This window comes from Amphiura filiformis, chromosome 12 (genome assembly GCF_039555335.1).
Source record: "Amphiura filiformis chromosome 12, Afil_fr2py, whole genome shotgun sequence".
Taxonomy (NCBI): Eukaryota; Metazoa; Echinodermata; class Ophiuroidea; order Amphilepidida; family Amphiuridae; genus Amphiura; species Amphiura filiformis.
The window spans coordinates 14,122,521-14,139,195 of NC_092639.1; the positions used below are offsets into that span (position 1 = coordinate 14,122,521).

The following is a 16,675-nucleotide window of genomic DNA, read 5'->3' on the forward strand; positions in this document are numbered from 1 at the left end:
TAAAGAGGAAATATGATACTAATACGGACAAAACATGAACTTGTGTAAGGTGTATGGAACATTCTTAAACACTTGAGAATGTTCTTGCAATCTTATTGGTTCTTACCCGTGTGATATGACACGATATCACACACCATAGCGCGTGCGTGTTGATGCGATACTCGTACGCGCTATTGGAACCAATCGGATGTGCATAGCAGTAACAGGACTGATCGATTCTAAGCCCTAGGTAATTCCTTGTAAAATATAGGATTTAATAATTTGGTATACTTATGATTAATATATTTATTTGAATTGAAGTGTTTAAGAATGAGAATAAAGGCATAGTTTTTAGCCGCTGTCGTGCTATCGTCTCACACTCAAACGCACATAATGCTTTTATGGTGCGTTCCGCTGTCGTGCATCTATCGTCTCATATAACACGCGACATCATTATTTTGGCGTAAAACAACTCGGCTTCTTTACTTCAAATAATGATGTCGCCCGTGTTATATGAGACGATAGATGCACTCCAGCGACTAAAAACAATACCTTTATTCTCTCATTTGTGAACAGAAATATTCCATCATACCATATTGAGGCGAAATTAACTGCGATTCCAATAGATATTCTGCCAAAGACCTATACTTGTGAAAACAACATTTCTTCATTATATTCCCAAATGTCCTCCCATTAAAACACTTGACACATGCATGTATATTTTGCGTCGTGTTGGTATCATTTGCACCATGGCGACTCTTTAGCTCGCTCCATGTGAGCCATAAATTTGCAATGATTATGGATTCTTTTTCTAATTCTACTTAACAAGAGTGGGATTCTATATTAATACAATGGGGAAGCCTACAGTCTTTAAATAATACAATTGCGGTAAGAGCGAGAAATACGAATCCTCAAAATACACCAAGAAATATTTTGGGAGAAAACAGAGCATGTACGTTGACTACAAGCTTTCTAACGGAAGTCAATCTGTTGATTAAATTCTTTCCACATCGAGTCAATCAATCATTCATCAAAATAATTATGAAAGTTATTTATTCAAGTTTTATTATTAAAGTTTTATTGTTATTTATGAAATAAACAAACCTGTTACAAACCTGAAATCATTGCCAAATACTACCACGCCCGGCGCACACCCGAATCGTTAGTCTCGGTTCTATGCTAGCTTGTGCTCCATCGTAACTATAGAGCGCTGGTAGGCTCATAATATATCTACTAATTCGGCTTACGTTTGATTTTGACCGTAACATGCCGCTTAAACAGCAACATGCATATACCATGACTTTATTTTTAAAATGATACTTTTTCGTGTGGAACTTTAACGGCGTTACATGAACTGGGTGACGCAGTACAAAACTGCCAATTTTAACGTCCTCCGTGCGTAGCAGTCCTGGTAGCAGTTTGCAAATCGCAATCTCTTTTTATACGACCGATCTCACACGCATTTTAATGGACACATTTTCACACCTCGATGTTGTTTTATTATCATGATTACTTTCAAACCACGTAGCTCATATTAATAGCTAGACTTTCCTTCGTATGTTCAATATCCTTGACTGTCTTTAATATATTGTAAAACGAACACATTTTATGCGTCATCTACGTTGTCCGCGCGTTCATTTCGTGCGTAAAGAATCTTCAATACTGGCTAAATAAGCTATATACCTCTTCTCCGTCACAGGAGAGTCATTTTGAATAGATAGGCGAGCTTACGATGACGACGTTTGGGAATGGCAACCTCTCTATTCGTTATGACCAGAGAAGATGAGCAGAACTTCTCATCTTCTCTGTTATGACGTAACGTGAAGAAATCAAAGACACTCAAACGCACATAATGCTTTTATGGTCTCACGGAAATCAGTAAGGGAACAAAAGATACACATGAATTACCCACCAAAGCATGACGTATTCTTCACAATATATTATTGTTTGTATTGTTTTAATTATGATTACCTGTTAAACTATCACTTTAGGTCCAACAAAACCCAGAGATGTGGATCCCAAGTTGTTTATCTCCGTGGCTGATGCAATGTACTGCTGCTTACCCGAGTCTTGCAAAGTAATTTTCCGATGCGGGGTTCCAAGATATGAGGATTTGGAGGCCGACAAGGTGACGCACGTCAAAGTTTTATCATTGTTACTATTATTAGTAGTAGTATATAGTAGTAGTAGTAGTAGTAGTAGTAGTAGTAGTAGTAGTAGTAGTAGTAGTAGTAGTAGTAGTAGTAGTAGTAGTAGTAGTAGTAGTAGTAGTAGTAGTAGTAGTAGTAGTAGTAGTAGTAGTAGTAGTATGTTATTATTTATTTATTTATTTATTTATTTATTTATTTATTTATTTATTTATTTATTTATTTATTTTTATTTATTTATTTATTTATTTATTTATTTATTTATTTATTTATTTATTTATTTATTTATTTATTTATTTATTTATCAGGCTGGTGTAGAAATGCTAACGATGACGGAACAAGTACTGCAAGGGTAATTCAGAAGCTATGCAGAAGCTGGGACAGATAATCCACAGTTTCAAGCTGACGATAATAATGGCAACAGAGACAGTAAATCTGACAGCGCGGATAATTCTGGTTACATACACAATATCTAATAGTGATTGGAACTAAATTATGATATTTATTTTAAATAATGATTTAACTTAATCATAATAATATTGCTGTATTTGTATTTGTATTATGTGTCGTACTTGTTGTTGTATTTTTCGGAACCAATGTAAAGTAATAATGTTTAAAGAATCCAATTAGCTAATTTGACATGACATGAAAACCTGATAAAACCTGATAAAGACATAAAAAATCAACCCTGAAATAATGATTCAAACTATACATTGTTGTTGCGCGGTTTTGGGTTTTTCACGCATGTTGCATTATGAGATTGAACCCCGACCAATATTGGTACAAACCGGTTTGATCAATCCTCTGTACCTGCATGTTTCTCCATGTGCGATGTGACGGTTACAACTCTCTAGTTCGAAGGTTACCTAGTCCGAAAGCACCTTAGTCTTAAGGTTCGCTAGTCCGAACACGTAATTTACCATTCGCTAGTCCGAATTCTGAAAAAGAGCTTCGCTAGTCCGAATATCGGGTTCTTTAGTCCGAGGGTTCGCTAGTCCGAATAATTAATAAGGTCCTCTAGTCCGAATATAGAATAAGGCTAGCTATAAACCCTAACCCTAACACTAACCCTAACCCTAACCCTAACCCTAACACTAACCCTAACCCTAACCCTTACGGACTAGAGAACCTTCGGATTAGCGATCTTAATTTGGTTTTCGGACTAGCGACCCTTCGGACTAGAGTACCTTCGGACTAGCGACCCTTCGGACTAGAGAGAAGTCACGCATGTGCGGTTGTAACCAAGCAATGCCGTAATTGACCTCATTTTACCGTTTTATTTCTTTTGAAAAGACAGTGATTTTCTGTCAATATATTATGTGCAATTTTTAGCTTAATAGAGTGACAAAATTGCTTTTTCCACATGTTTTTTTAAATATTTTGAAAAAAGAGACGAATTTCAAACAAATAAAAAACCTTCCCTAAGTTCATGTCTCTTCTTCTTGAAAAGCTAACTGATTTTTTTTTACTCCGAACGGATTTGTTTCTAAGTTGTCACAAAAAAATTGGGGTAAAAAGGTGATTTTTTTGTGATATTTTCAAAAACTCGAGATTTTAGAACAAATCTGACGTCACTATGGGATTCTTTGACTCATTTCCTTTCCAAAAATGTATAGTTTTATATACTTTGGACATACAATTCAGAAATAATGATGCTCGAAAAGGTTCATGTTCTCTCCCATTACTCTGGCCTTATTAATGCAGTGATGTTATTGATATTAATAGGGATGACCAATGAACCATCAACTTGATTAGAACACTCCCATAGACATGCAGGGAGCTCAACTGTGCACTGCTTGCACAGACATTTCTAAATTGAGCTCATTCTTTTATTTTTCATTATTTTTCTGTAAAAATTAGGGATGTTAATGCCAATTATGTTTTGTAACTATCTTGCAAATTACAGCAACATAACTTATTTCATTTTTCTGTAAGTGCGAGTCAAAATTGGTCCATCGCCACAGTGCGCTTAATTGCCAGTGGCTGAGTTCAGCACTGCTCAAGAATGGCACAAAATATTCATGTCAATAAGATCAGGTGAACAACGTGGCCTACTGAGCTGTAATTTGGCAGAGTTGCCATACCCTCTGTAAAAAGGTTAAAAAATTGAACAAGTAGATCTCTAGTTACAAATTAAATCACCAGCTTCCCTTTAGAATTTCCATACTCCTTTCGAATCATGCTAAGAAGACACCTTTCTGAACATAAATGTGAAGTTTCGTGCTCATTCGATGTACTATTCACCTGATTTCAACCCTAAACGTTTTCTTATATTTAGGCCTATACCATCTACAATTTGCTGCTGGCTATACCTTGTTTAGAACTTTCAAAAGAAGTACCTGAATGTGCAACCATAACTGTTTCAAAATAGCCCGCGAAAGTCATGCAGCTAACTTCGAGGTCATGCATTGAATTGTATTGAATAAGGAATACTACGGGAACCAGCACCTTTTGTTAGAAGTCTCACATGAGCATGATGAGTGAAGTGGATAACCTCTATTGTTGTAAATGAGTCAATGACCTTCAATGACACTTAAGATTTTCTTTGCATACACCTACTATTGGTCATATTAAACCCAATAACATTGACATTTTGGAAAAAAAAAAAAAAGTTCACCTGTACTTAGTGCGATTTTGATTTTGTGCCATATCGGCCATCTTGGATGATTTCTGCCAAATGTTCTCTAAATGCATGATTTCAATGCCTCGGTTTGAAAAAATAATTTATGCCATTGACTAGTAAAGTGCCATTTCATAAGAAACCCTTTGATACTTTCACAATATGTTGTTTCATGTTTGCATATATGTTAAAATAAAGAAATATATAAAGGTAAATATATGCTTATGCCAATTTTGCTCCCTAATTGCTATTTTTGGACCTTGTCATTTCATTTCGTTCCAATGACCGGTCAGAATGGGAAACTTTGAAAATTCATAATTCGAAAAGTTTTTGACCGATTTTGACCATTTAACCACCAAAATACTTCTATTGATGAGTTCTATCCAGAAAACGATCTTTTGTAGCAATAGGGGCAACATGAAATTTTGATGGTTATCCCTAATATTAATGACACATCGGTATTGACTAGATGACTTTATTTTTACAAATTAAGATACAGAACATATAAAAAAAATAAGAGATTTAAGATGAAGGACATGAATTACAAGATGACTTCAGGGGAGACTCGTTTTTTACTCTTCTAGGTATTACCTACAATCTTAGAAATATTTGTTCGAACACTTTAAAGGCCTTATTGGAAATGGTTCCCCTTCTACCCCCGTACAATGTTGGCATGTCCAATATGCTCATCTACACTATATCTTCTCCCAACATTGTTTGGAGGAAAGGCGAGGGAATACACATAAGGCCTCGTATCCATAGGCTGTTCCCTTGTGGCGTGTGCCCTTGTTCCGTGTTTACTTTTTCCCATGTGACCTGCCACACAGACAATGAACCTTTGTTTTGCTTAGTGGCCGCTACGGTTCGTTGTCTGTGTGGCAGGTCACATGGGAAAAAGTAAACACGGAACAAGGGCACAAGCCACAAGGGAACAGCCTATGGATACGAGGCCTAAGATGAACATTGAGACAACACTATTATAATTCTTAGTTTTCAGTCACTCATATAGCTTGCACACTATACTACTAGTAAGAAGAACATGGAAATTAGTATATATAGAGAATAGGTGTTCGAACACATTTTTTCCGGGATTGTAGTAGTAGGTTATGTGTGGAAAACGTCGATAATATGGGTACCACTGAACGACGGGTTTTCACCAAACCCCTTTCATCGTTAACATCTTGCAACTCTAAACTTTAACTGTAAACCTTTTATAGCTTTGTAAAGCTTTTGGTGCAACTCTACTCTGATTTTCCTTTTTATTAAAGACCAAAATGTTGACTGATTGATAAGACCTATATACAAATATGGTACAGATGAAACTTTGGACATGACCCAAATACGCCTTAACTTTTATATAGTGTGTCTCTGGAAGAATTTTACCGTCCAAAATTGTACTTGTTTTAGAATTTCAGCTCCTGAAAAAAAATTATGCATATAAGACAGCTTTCATATCCTTTTTTAATTTTATGAAAATAAAATATATGAAATATAAGACTTTTAGGGTGATAGACCATTTCAAATCCTTTCCACGGATGTCATACATGTTGACTCGTGGAAAGGATTAAAATGAAGAGTAATTTTGAAAATTAATTGTTATATTTCAAGAACGGATATGTCAATTTTTTAAATTAAAAGAAATATATGTGAATTTTTTAAATTAAAAGAAATATATGTGACGTGTCATGTCAAAAGCAGACACTTTTCGTAAATGGAGAAATAGCCAAAAATCTGCCCGGGGTGATTTTTTTACAATTTGGGTTTGTTGCTAATTTGTAATGTTATTAATGTTAAAAATATTGTCTGATAGTTTCAGACCGGAATATAACTGGCATCTTGTATTTTTTGAGACATTTTTCAAGGTAATTCCTACTCTCAACATTGTCAATAATATTTTTATATTATTATTTATATTTTATAATGTCTCAATTTCCAATTTTATATTACCATAACTTGCGCTTCGCTGAGGAATGTCCGATTTCATTGGGGAAAATGGCGTTATGGAGCAAAATATCTCTTGATTTAAGATATGTAAAAACCTCGAAATTTATAACCTGCTCAAAAGTGTCTGATTTTGACATGACACGTCACATATGGTCGCTGCTTTGTTACTCAATAATATACTTAACTAGATTTCGCGGTTCTCGGGTTGGGTGGTTCTCATTATAGGCCTATATACCCATATACCCGCCCTGACCTTTTAAACTACAATGATATAGGCCTGCGTCTTTAATAGTGATCAATATAATGGGCTATAGGCCTTACCTGGTTCTGGTCCGATGAGATGCACCTGTAAATTAGTCACATGTACACTGTAATGCTTTGCGATACCCGCACTGCGCCCGTCGGTACACCGCGCACACGCCCGTTGATACTCCGGGTACCCGCTCTGCGAGCACGCGATAGCTCCGCGCGCACGCGATAGCGCGCGGACAGACGGACAAACTCTCTATAATTAGTATTAAGATAACTCGTATTTAGAATCATAATAATCATAGATTAGATAAACTTTTGCGACGGTGTTTTTTTTTTCAGAAACACCTTGTACTTGTATGTATGTTTTCAATAGGAATAGCTGGAATCTAAACCAAATTATTTTTAGCTTTAGTGTATTTCATAAAGGTTGTCGAGCCATATTGAATAAATTATTGCACCCGGTGAATAATTTGTACATTTGCCGATTATATCAAATGAAGTAGCACACTTATTCTGTATTAGAACACAATGTCGGATTCTGTCGGAACTTTCGGGTCTATAGACTACGTTGTATTCGGTTGCATGTTAGGTGTTTCCGCCTTAATAGGAATTTACTATGCTTTTACGGGAGGAAAACAAAAAACTACTAAAGAATTCTTACTGGCAGACAGGAACATGAACCCTATACCAGTTGCCATGTCTTTGGTAGCAAGTTTTCTTTCAGCAATTACAGTTTTGGGAACACCGGCAGAAATGTACATTTATGGCACTATGTATTGGTGGACTACTTTGGCATATGTTCTCGCTGGTGTATTTGTGGCACGGTTCACCATGCCTTTATTTTTTCGCTTTGAAATGACGAGCGCAAACGAGGTACGTACACACACCTACCACACATACACTCACACATGCCATCACCCACCCCACCTCCTACGGACACCTACACCTAATTGTAGCTCAATTGGATCCTAAAACTACATGTCGAGGGTTCAGAGCCAGAAAGCCTCAACTCACAATCACCTGCTCCCACAAAATTAGCATAAAGTCGCCAGGGCACTATAGAAGATACAGTCCATTATTTATGACAAACTTCAATAGAAAACAAAAGACATTGTGGAGGCAATATTGATTTTTGAAGAACAAAGCAAGGAGCCAACTTTGGGCTCATTTTGTGAAAGCTGGTCATAGTGAGTCATAGTGAGTTACGGCTTTCTGGTTCTGAATCCTCAATGTGTTAAGGCGATTTAATACCCTGATTTTCATCAGTACCCATCTTCTTTTTTTTGTTGCAAATTTATAAAGTATATAAATATGTTCATCATCTCATGTCCTGAACTTATAAAATATCTCTACATAAAAAGTGGTTTTAAACCATTTTAGAAAATCATTTTAGCCCTATATATTGTTTTGTTTACTGTATCCTGGTAACTAAGATGTGTGTTTCATAACAAACCATAATTTATCCTATTGAACATGTCCAAGTAGAATACATGAATAGAATACATTAAATCCTTTGTTATACTATCTATAGAAATATACTCACTGATTATAACACTGAATAAATTAAATAGGCCTAAATAATCTCTTCCACATAGACAATTTAATACTTCACCATGTATGTATCTTCTATAATATGTTGTTAGGAAAAGAGATTAAAAAAGGCTATAAGGTCATCAAAGGTCAGGTTATAGGTCAATTGGTTCAGGTCAAATTCAGGCATCAATTTTGAATACATGTGATAGTCTGTGATATCATACATGTCATAATGAGACATCAATTTTGATATTTTGTCTGTTACTGGATTATAATGGACATGTTTGAGGTGGATATACTCAAATACCTTGGGATGTAAATGGTGAGTACAATTTAGATTGCCTAGTTCAGTTGGATTGGGCAAATAAATATAAAATAGTTACCAAAATCACAAAAATGAAGCTTACGGAAAACTACCTAATATGGTGGTATAGGTGACAAAAATACAATCTTTTTTCAACATTGCTGTAGTGTGGTTGTGGTAACCTGTTACCTATGGCTTAATTAAGTTTCAGTGACATAGTGTTGCAAGTTCAAAATACAAAATATAGCTCGACATTGAAAATAGAAGCATTTTAACCGGTTCGTTTTTTGATAGTTGTGGAGCACCAAGTTCATGAAGTCATAAAAGAAATCAGGGACCACTTATTCCCATTTTACATATCAACATTATTTCCCTAATGTGTTAGCAACACATATCCAAAATTTTAACGAAATCCGTTGATAGTAAGCTTTCCAAAATGAAGTGAATTTAAATCATCAGTGATATACCTCCTTTTGGCTTCTATCTTCAAAAGCATGTAAGCTACATTGATACCGATGCCACCAATAAAACGAGAAGATTTGCCCCTTCATTTTGCATACCACTTTGTCCAATTTTTTTGTAATTTCTTCACAAAATGCAAAAAATGCAAAAAAAAAATCAATGGGTGTAGTACCCCCTTAAAGGATCAATTTTGAATCACCTGTTGGATGTATTGTTCTCTGGAGAACAGTGGCTCAGTCTGATTTTATACTACATCGCTGAGCAATAGCGATTGGTTTTTAGCCAATGATATAGAGCGTTTTCTGTTGCGTTTGAAAAAGCGCGCTACCTTATTGGTTTAAATACCAATCGCTCGTCGCTCAGCGATGGAGTATAAATTCAGGTTAACAATGGCTAAACCGAACATATTGTCCAATCACAAAACTTGGGGAAACCGGTTAGGCATTTTAGTTTTGTATCATATCTTTTGTTTCAGTAATAACAAGTGAGCAGATGATCAGATACGAAGAAAAACCCGAGAGGGATACAATGGTTGACAAAGAGAGTGGTTAATTAATTTGATGCACTATTCAACAATCATCGATGTTATTATTAGTTTGATTTTCAAGCAATTATCTTCTATGTGTACATTTATTATGTTTCTTTTTTTATCATACTCAATCATTCAGTACCTGGAACTACGCTTCAACAAGGCAGCCCGGTTTTGCGCACTGCTGGCATTCATGTGTCAAATGGTTTGTTATTATCATACCGTAAAGATTCGCCTAATGACGCTATGGGCTCCCTTAACATAGTGCGCCATTAGGCGAATCTTTACGGTATTACATCTTATCATACTTTCAATATGATACAATAAATAACAGAAACACGATCAGTTAATCTTCAAGTTGTCAAATCAATTAATTTCATCATTCTTGGGAGGGAAAAACACCCAAAACTCCCAGGCTGTATCAAAATGATTGGTACCCATTAATTTTGATATTTTTTGAAAAGCCTGCCTCTTCCAAATGCAACATTTGATATTCTTGAAATGTCCAGAATGTATAGTTTATGGACCTGTTATACAATTAATCTACAAGTTATTTGAATCTTATGTTTAATATTAATGTGTCAGTCAGACGCATCCATTACGAAAACTGATGGGTACAAATCATTCGGATACAGCTTGTATATTATTGGCCTTAACTCAAGAACTGCAATACCTATTGAATTATAAACGTAATTATTGACTTCCTTGTCTCATTTCATATAAGATCAATTACTAATACTAAGAAGCACACTGCAGGTTTTGTGTTAAATTAAAACAACTACGGTATATCATGTAATCTCACTTACCTTAAAATCGAAATTATATCATTGAAATAAATTGCTCATGTTTTAAAATGTGTTGTTAATATAATAACAGAGCTCATCGTAATATAAAACAAGAGCATTTAATTACTTTCAAATGTACGAATTGTAATAATCGAGTTGATTTCCATTTTTGTATAAAGTTTGTTTATATGGCTATTGTGATCTACGCACCAGCTCTAGCTTTAAATCAAGTCACAGGAATCAATCTGTGGGGCTCTGTGTTGGCAACCGGACTTGTATGTACATTTTATACAACGATTGTAAGTACTTTTGCTTCTTAGGGATCAAATCATTTCTAATTTCTGATTTCCATGTACCAGTTTTCAGATTTTCAAAACACTTGCGTTTTTAATAAAGTAGATGAAAAAATGACCAATAGTTTTTTTGTTTTTTTTATGAGTTAGCCTCGTGATATATTTGATATGTAAATATAATCTCCTTTTAACATCTCCATAATTGTACTTCGTATCAACACCAATTTCACAACCAAACTAAAGAATTTGCCTTCTACATGTTCTCGATTAAATTGCTCTCATTAATAAAGTTTGTTCGGCTTATAGAAGGCGAAAAAAATAAGAGTCATAACACCGTGTATTGAAATTGTGCGTTGCGTAAAGCGTGACTGGTGCACGCTTATGTGAATTTATGCGAGCGTGAGTTGGGACTTTATTGACGCGCACAGTAACAAAAGTCGCATAATTTCCACCTTATATAAGCAGAACAAACTTTAGTAAAATGGCTTATCAATCCAATAGGAGATACGAAAAGAAAAAAGAATAAGCATTGTTTTCAAGTACTACCACCTATGAATTGTCCATTGTATAGGCATATAGGTTGATATTGTTTATGTTCTTGTTTTTTTAATTTTTCCATTGGACTCTTGCGATCTGCGATGTATGTATATATCAGTATTTAATGAGCAATACGAATTTGATTAATTTGATCAATCAAAGTTGTAAAAGATTTAATTTTTGCTGAGATTTTTTACCACTTTACAGGGAGGCATGAAAGCTGTACTGTGGACAGACACGTTCCAAACGTTTATAATGTTATCAGGTTTTTTAGCCGTAATAATTGAAGGCTGTAGACGTCTTGGTGGTATGGATGTTATGTGGAAATTGTGTGAAGAAGGTGGTCGAATTGAATTCTTGAAGTAAGTTTACGCGCTGGCGCGAGAGAGAGAGGGAGACAGATGGAGATTGAGGGAGACATACAGACAAACAGTGAGGTTAAATGGAGAGAGCAATTGTGATAGATAGAAAGAAAGACCAACAGACCGAGAGGAAATAGCGAAGGAAAGACTTGAGCAGAGATATATAGACAGAATACAGAGATGCTTTTAAACGTCAATAAAAAAAACACAGGCGAATAGTCCGCATCTTGCTATCGTGCCTCCAGTACATTGCTTAATAAATCATGCAATAAGCAAACAACCAATTGGGTATTAATAGTTCCTTAGTTCAATACCACTTCTTTCAATTGTCATTTTGTTCAAACCCACTTAGTCTATAACCATGTCGTCCAATCATCATTTCGTCTAATAGCCGTTTGGTCAAATTCCCATTTGGTCCAACTGCCATTTCTTCATGATGTGGTCCAATTGTCAGTATAGATAGACCATTTTCTTCATTAGCCCTGTGATCTCAACTAATCGTCGCAATAAGTTCGTTTCTTGTTTTTAGTATTGATCCAGACCCAACCATACGACACACTGTCTGGACTATTGTAATAGGAGGAACATTTTCACGGAGTTGCACTTTCGCCGTCAACCAAGCCCAGGTACAAAGATATCTAGCTTGTGGAACACAAAAGAGGGCTCGATGGTAAGGCTATACAAAGCTACTCACTTCAAATTAATATGAGTGCTTGTATTTCGGGCCAATCAGACCAATATCAATTTGATAAAAGTTGATACAATTTTTTTTAAACAGTCAGTTCTAAACACGTAGCTTAATACATGTATTATTCAGAAGTACTATTCAGCTTATCATGTTTGTTTACTAACTTTAAATTTCTAAACGCGTTGAACACTTCTACTTAGTATAAAATTTAAAATTCGATTAGAAAAAGAGCGTCCTCGAAAATGGAATGAAATTTTTTCAATGGTGGTGTGTAGCATGATGTCGGTGTGATTTTGTTACGATATCCAATTCCTTCTATAGTCGAAGGAAATTAGTGAAAACTTAACATTTTTTGAGATACGCCCTATAAGTTTCAAAGAATGGAGGTTATGCATGCGTTTCAATGTGATTTCATTTATCTTTGTAATTACCATGACAATAATATTTGGATTCTACTCCAATATTTCTGTACTTTTAAGAGGTATCTACAACATTCATAATGAAATTGCCTTAATCATGTTAATGACGGAATCTGAATTTTGGTCATAGTTAATGAGACTATTATCATGATTATGTGAGTTGAAGCCTGTAATGTTTCTTGACTGTGTTTATATTTACAGGGCGTTGCTTTTAGGAATATGTGGTATGGTCGTCGTTGTATCACTAGCTTGTTTATCTGGGTTGACAATGTATGCGTATTACAAAGATTGCGATCCACTGTCCTTGGGGATAGTGTCCAAAAGTGATCAGGTAAATAAGTCACATGCTCGCATGGTATTTGTGCCTGTGTGTGGAGATGTGTGGGATGCGGGTGTGTGGGGGTGAATGGGTGTGGTTGCACAATTTGTGTTATATGGGTTTTTTTTTGTATAACTCTAGCCTGCTTTGCTGCTGACAATGTATGCATATAACAAAGATTGAGATCCATTGTCATTGGGGGTAAATGTGGTGAAGAAAAATCCGTAATGAAACGGATTTATTCCGCTGTCACTATATCACGCCGAGTGGCATCCAGCAATAACGGCGCTGGTATGACTACCCACTAACAGCTTCCCATTTTATACCTAGGTGGAGTGGGACAAGCGCGGGGTTGGTGTTTTGTGTCTCCCTAACTTAACCTCATTCATACTAACCGTAACCCAGACCCTAAACCTAAACCCTAAATACATACAGTATTGTAATTACACTTTCAGCTGATGCCGTATTTTACTTTGGATTTATTCCGTGATTTTCCCGGTCTTCCTGGACTCTTCACCTCGGCAGTATTTAGTGGTGCTCTCAGGTATGTAATGAAAAGCAAAGATAATCGGAAGCAAACAATAATGTTCCAAACACTTATATTTCTGAAGGAAAGACGTTGTTAATAAATTGTTCCTGTACCATGTGTACTTACCAAACAGTACGGTTTCGTCGGGATTAAATTCGTTGGCAGCTGTCACAACAGAGGATTTTGTGAAGTCATTTTGGAAGAATTTGCCCGATACTCGTATGGTTTGGATCAGTAAAGGTGTCGGTAAGTTAATCAAAGGTTACGAGAAATCTGATGAAAATCAATTTAATCATAATGGTTTTTGCTTGTATATATTATATACATTATGCCAATGAAGCTCTAGATGTAGAACACAAATCAGTTTGAGCAATGCATTATAGTTGTAAAGGCTTAAAAACTTCCAAGCTCCCAAAATGAGTTGAAAATTTTTTTACGAAATTTAAAAAGAACAAAGTTATTGGTAGCCTTTCAACTCCATTCAACTCTCAAAAATACAGTTGACCTGACCTACAGTTGATTACATTCTGTATGCTTTGTGAGAGCTGAATGGACCATAGTGCAACTTTCAAAACTGCATTGTTTCTTACGCAATTAGCCACTATTACCAAAGACAATGATATATGCCCAAGTAAATTGGACCAGATGTGTAGAGCATAATAGGTTACAAATGGCATTTGTATTTTTTAATTTCGTAAATAAATACGTTTTAATTTATTTCAAAAAGTTTAAGGGGTAGTTAGAAATTGTGAACCGTTTATTTAGTAGCGCACTGAGCCTGAGCGCCTTGTCATTTAGTCTTAAACGTCGCTTATAAATGCTATATTGTAACATTTCAATATAAAAGATAAATACTTCTTTTCAATAAAATTTTAGCTATTACTATCACGTATGAACTCCTTTAATTTTGAGCCGGACAACTAAGGTAAAAGCAAAAAAGTACGGTCCCCTGATGTGTGTATGACCATCGCGCACGCCATGTACGTACGGGGTTATGAACATCGTAATCTTGGATTCTGGAAAAACTGCATCAACTAAAATCTTGATTTTTACAGGGTATGTTAGTTTGCTTAAGGGCTGGGGTATGAACGTTTGGACAGTATTTATTGTGGGACATGAGAGCACATCAGACATATCGAATTGCATTCTGAATACGAAGAATGGCCTTCTGATATCAAATAATTTTTGGAATTCGCAATGTAATACACATTTTCTGGCAAATCATTAAAAATTGATATTTATGATATTTAACAGTACTCGAAGTAAATTTTATAAATCTGATGATTTATACTTAAAGTGTATGTAGGTGGGATGAAAAGCCGACGATCAATTGAAAATTTTGACCTTTCGTATTGAAGATATGGATTTTTTTTCCCAAAACACAAAAAAAATTAGGTCTTTTGGGGGAAAATATCCATATCTTCCATATGAAAGGTCAACATTTTCAATTGTTCGTCGGCTTTTCCTCCCAGCTACATACACTTTAAGAATATATCATTAGATTTATAAAATTTACTTCGAGGATATCAAAATGTGAAAAATATCAAATTTTAATAATTTGTCATAAAATTTGTATTATATCGTGAATTTCAAAAATGAAAATTATTTGATATCAGAAAGACATTCTTCGTATTCAGAATGCAATTCGATATGTCTGATGTGCTCTCATGTCCCACAAAAAAAATACTGTCGAAACGCTCAAAACGCTCATTCCAGATACCTTAAGTACAGTACATTGGTGTAAAAAACAGAATTTTGACCAATATTGAGGGCGTTCTCCTCGGCAAATGTTACAATATGGCTTAGAAGAAAATTAGTCATTGCCATTTCTCACTTTAATTATTTTCAGCTTTATTGTACGGGCTCTTTGCTATATTCCTCTCCTACATAGTATCTCTTATGAGTGGATCTGTACTGACGGTAACTGATATTTTACTTGTATATATAGAGATTTATATATTCAATTTAAAGAAAGGTCATGAATAACAATAACTTTGTACCTATAGCTATATCTGCCTGACTCATTCCAATTTTCTGAAAGCAATAATGTATATAAAATATCTGAAAATTAGTTTTCATTGTAATGACGTCATACGTTGATCAGTCGTAAGGATTGAGTACCAGTAAATAAAATCTATTATTTGCTCACCGCTTTTACAAAAGGATGAAATTCCACTGTGTTGAATGATCTGATGGACCAATTCGAAAGAAATAAACTTTTACACCTTTGGAGGAATAAATTAAGGTCAATTTTGCCACTGTATTTTCTGTTTGTTATTGGTTTGTTTGTTTGGGGTTTTTTTTTATTCTATTACATTAAGTAATTTATTTTATTCTTTCATAATTTCGCTTTATTGTAGTATGAAGCAAGATATTCTCTGTAGAACGTGTGTATTATTTCAATTTTTTCGTCTATTAATGTTTCAGATTTCTATAAGTCTGTTCGGCATAATAGGTGGGCCACTCCTTGGCATATTCAGCTTAGGAATGTTCTTCCCATGGGCCAATTCCAAAGTAAGACAACAGCTTCGGTATAATAATTGATCGTAGACTCATAGTCATAGTCATTGTACATATTCTATGCAGAATACACCTTATATATAAATGCAGAATTCCACACTCACGAATGACATTTTTTAAATAACCTTTTTGTTATTACTATACCCTCGGACTCCCCTAGAATGGCCAATAGAGATCTATTTTGCGTAAATGTGGGCGAGGAAAGTGAGTGCCCCTCTTTCCAAAACTGGATCCGCCCTGATTGCTTTAGTACATCATTATAAAGTAGGATAAAGCCAAGTCTCTTGATAAAGCCAGCATGTAACAGGCGATGTGGAACACCAATGCGACCGTAGCGGACGTCAATATCGATAACTTTTATTGCCAGTTAGTACTAACTAAAGGATTAGGATTTAGCTATGTTTCATTTGGCAGAACAGGATAATATTTTTTCAATCCAAAAAAATTAGTTCT

The 16,675-nt window shown here is 35.2% G+C and overlaps 1 protein-coding gene across 1 annotated transcript in view; it reads left to right on the forward strand.

Moving 5' to 3' along the window:
• Nucleotides 1-7,470: 7,470 nt before the first annotated feature.
• The window catches only part of LOC140166649 (sodium-coupled monocarboxylate transporter 1-like), a 35,018-nt gene continuing 25,813 nt past the window's right edge, over nucleotides 7,471-16,675 (forward strand). Inside the window, exons 1-9 of the mRNA XM_072190148.1 lie at nucleotides 7,471-7,815; nucleotides 9,910-9,975; nucleotides 10,735-10,854; nucleotides 11,593-11,747; nucleotides 12,277-12,417; nucleotides 13,056-13,185; nucleotides 13,629-13,717; nucleotides 13,836-13,948; nucleotides 15,552-15,622. Of these exons, the coding sequence (XP_072046249.1) occupies nucleotides 7,471-7,815; nucleotides 9,910-9,975; nucleotides 10,735-10,854; nucleotides 11,593-11,747; nucleotides 12,277-12,417; nucleotides 13,056-13,185; nucleotides 13,629-13,717; nucleotides 13,836-13,948; nucleotides 15,552-15,622 (1,230 nt within the window). The remainder of the gene's footprint in view (nucleotides 7,816-9,909; nucleotides 9,976-10,734; nucleotides 10,855-11,592; nucleotides 11,748-12,276; nucleotides 12,418-13,055; nucleotides 13,186-13,628; nucleotides 13,718-13,835; nucleotides 13,949-15,551; nucleotides 15,623-16,675) is intronic.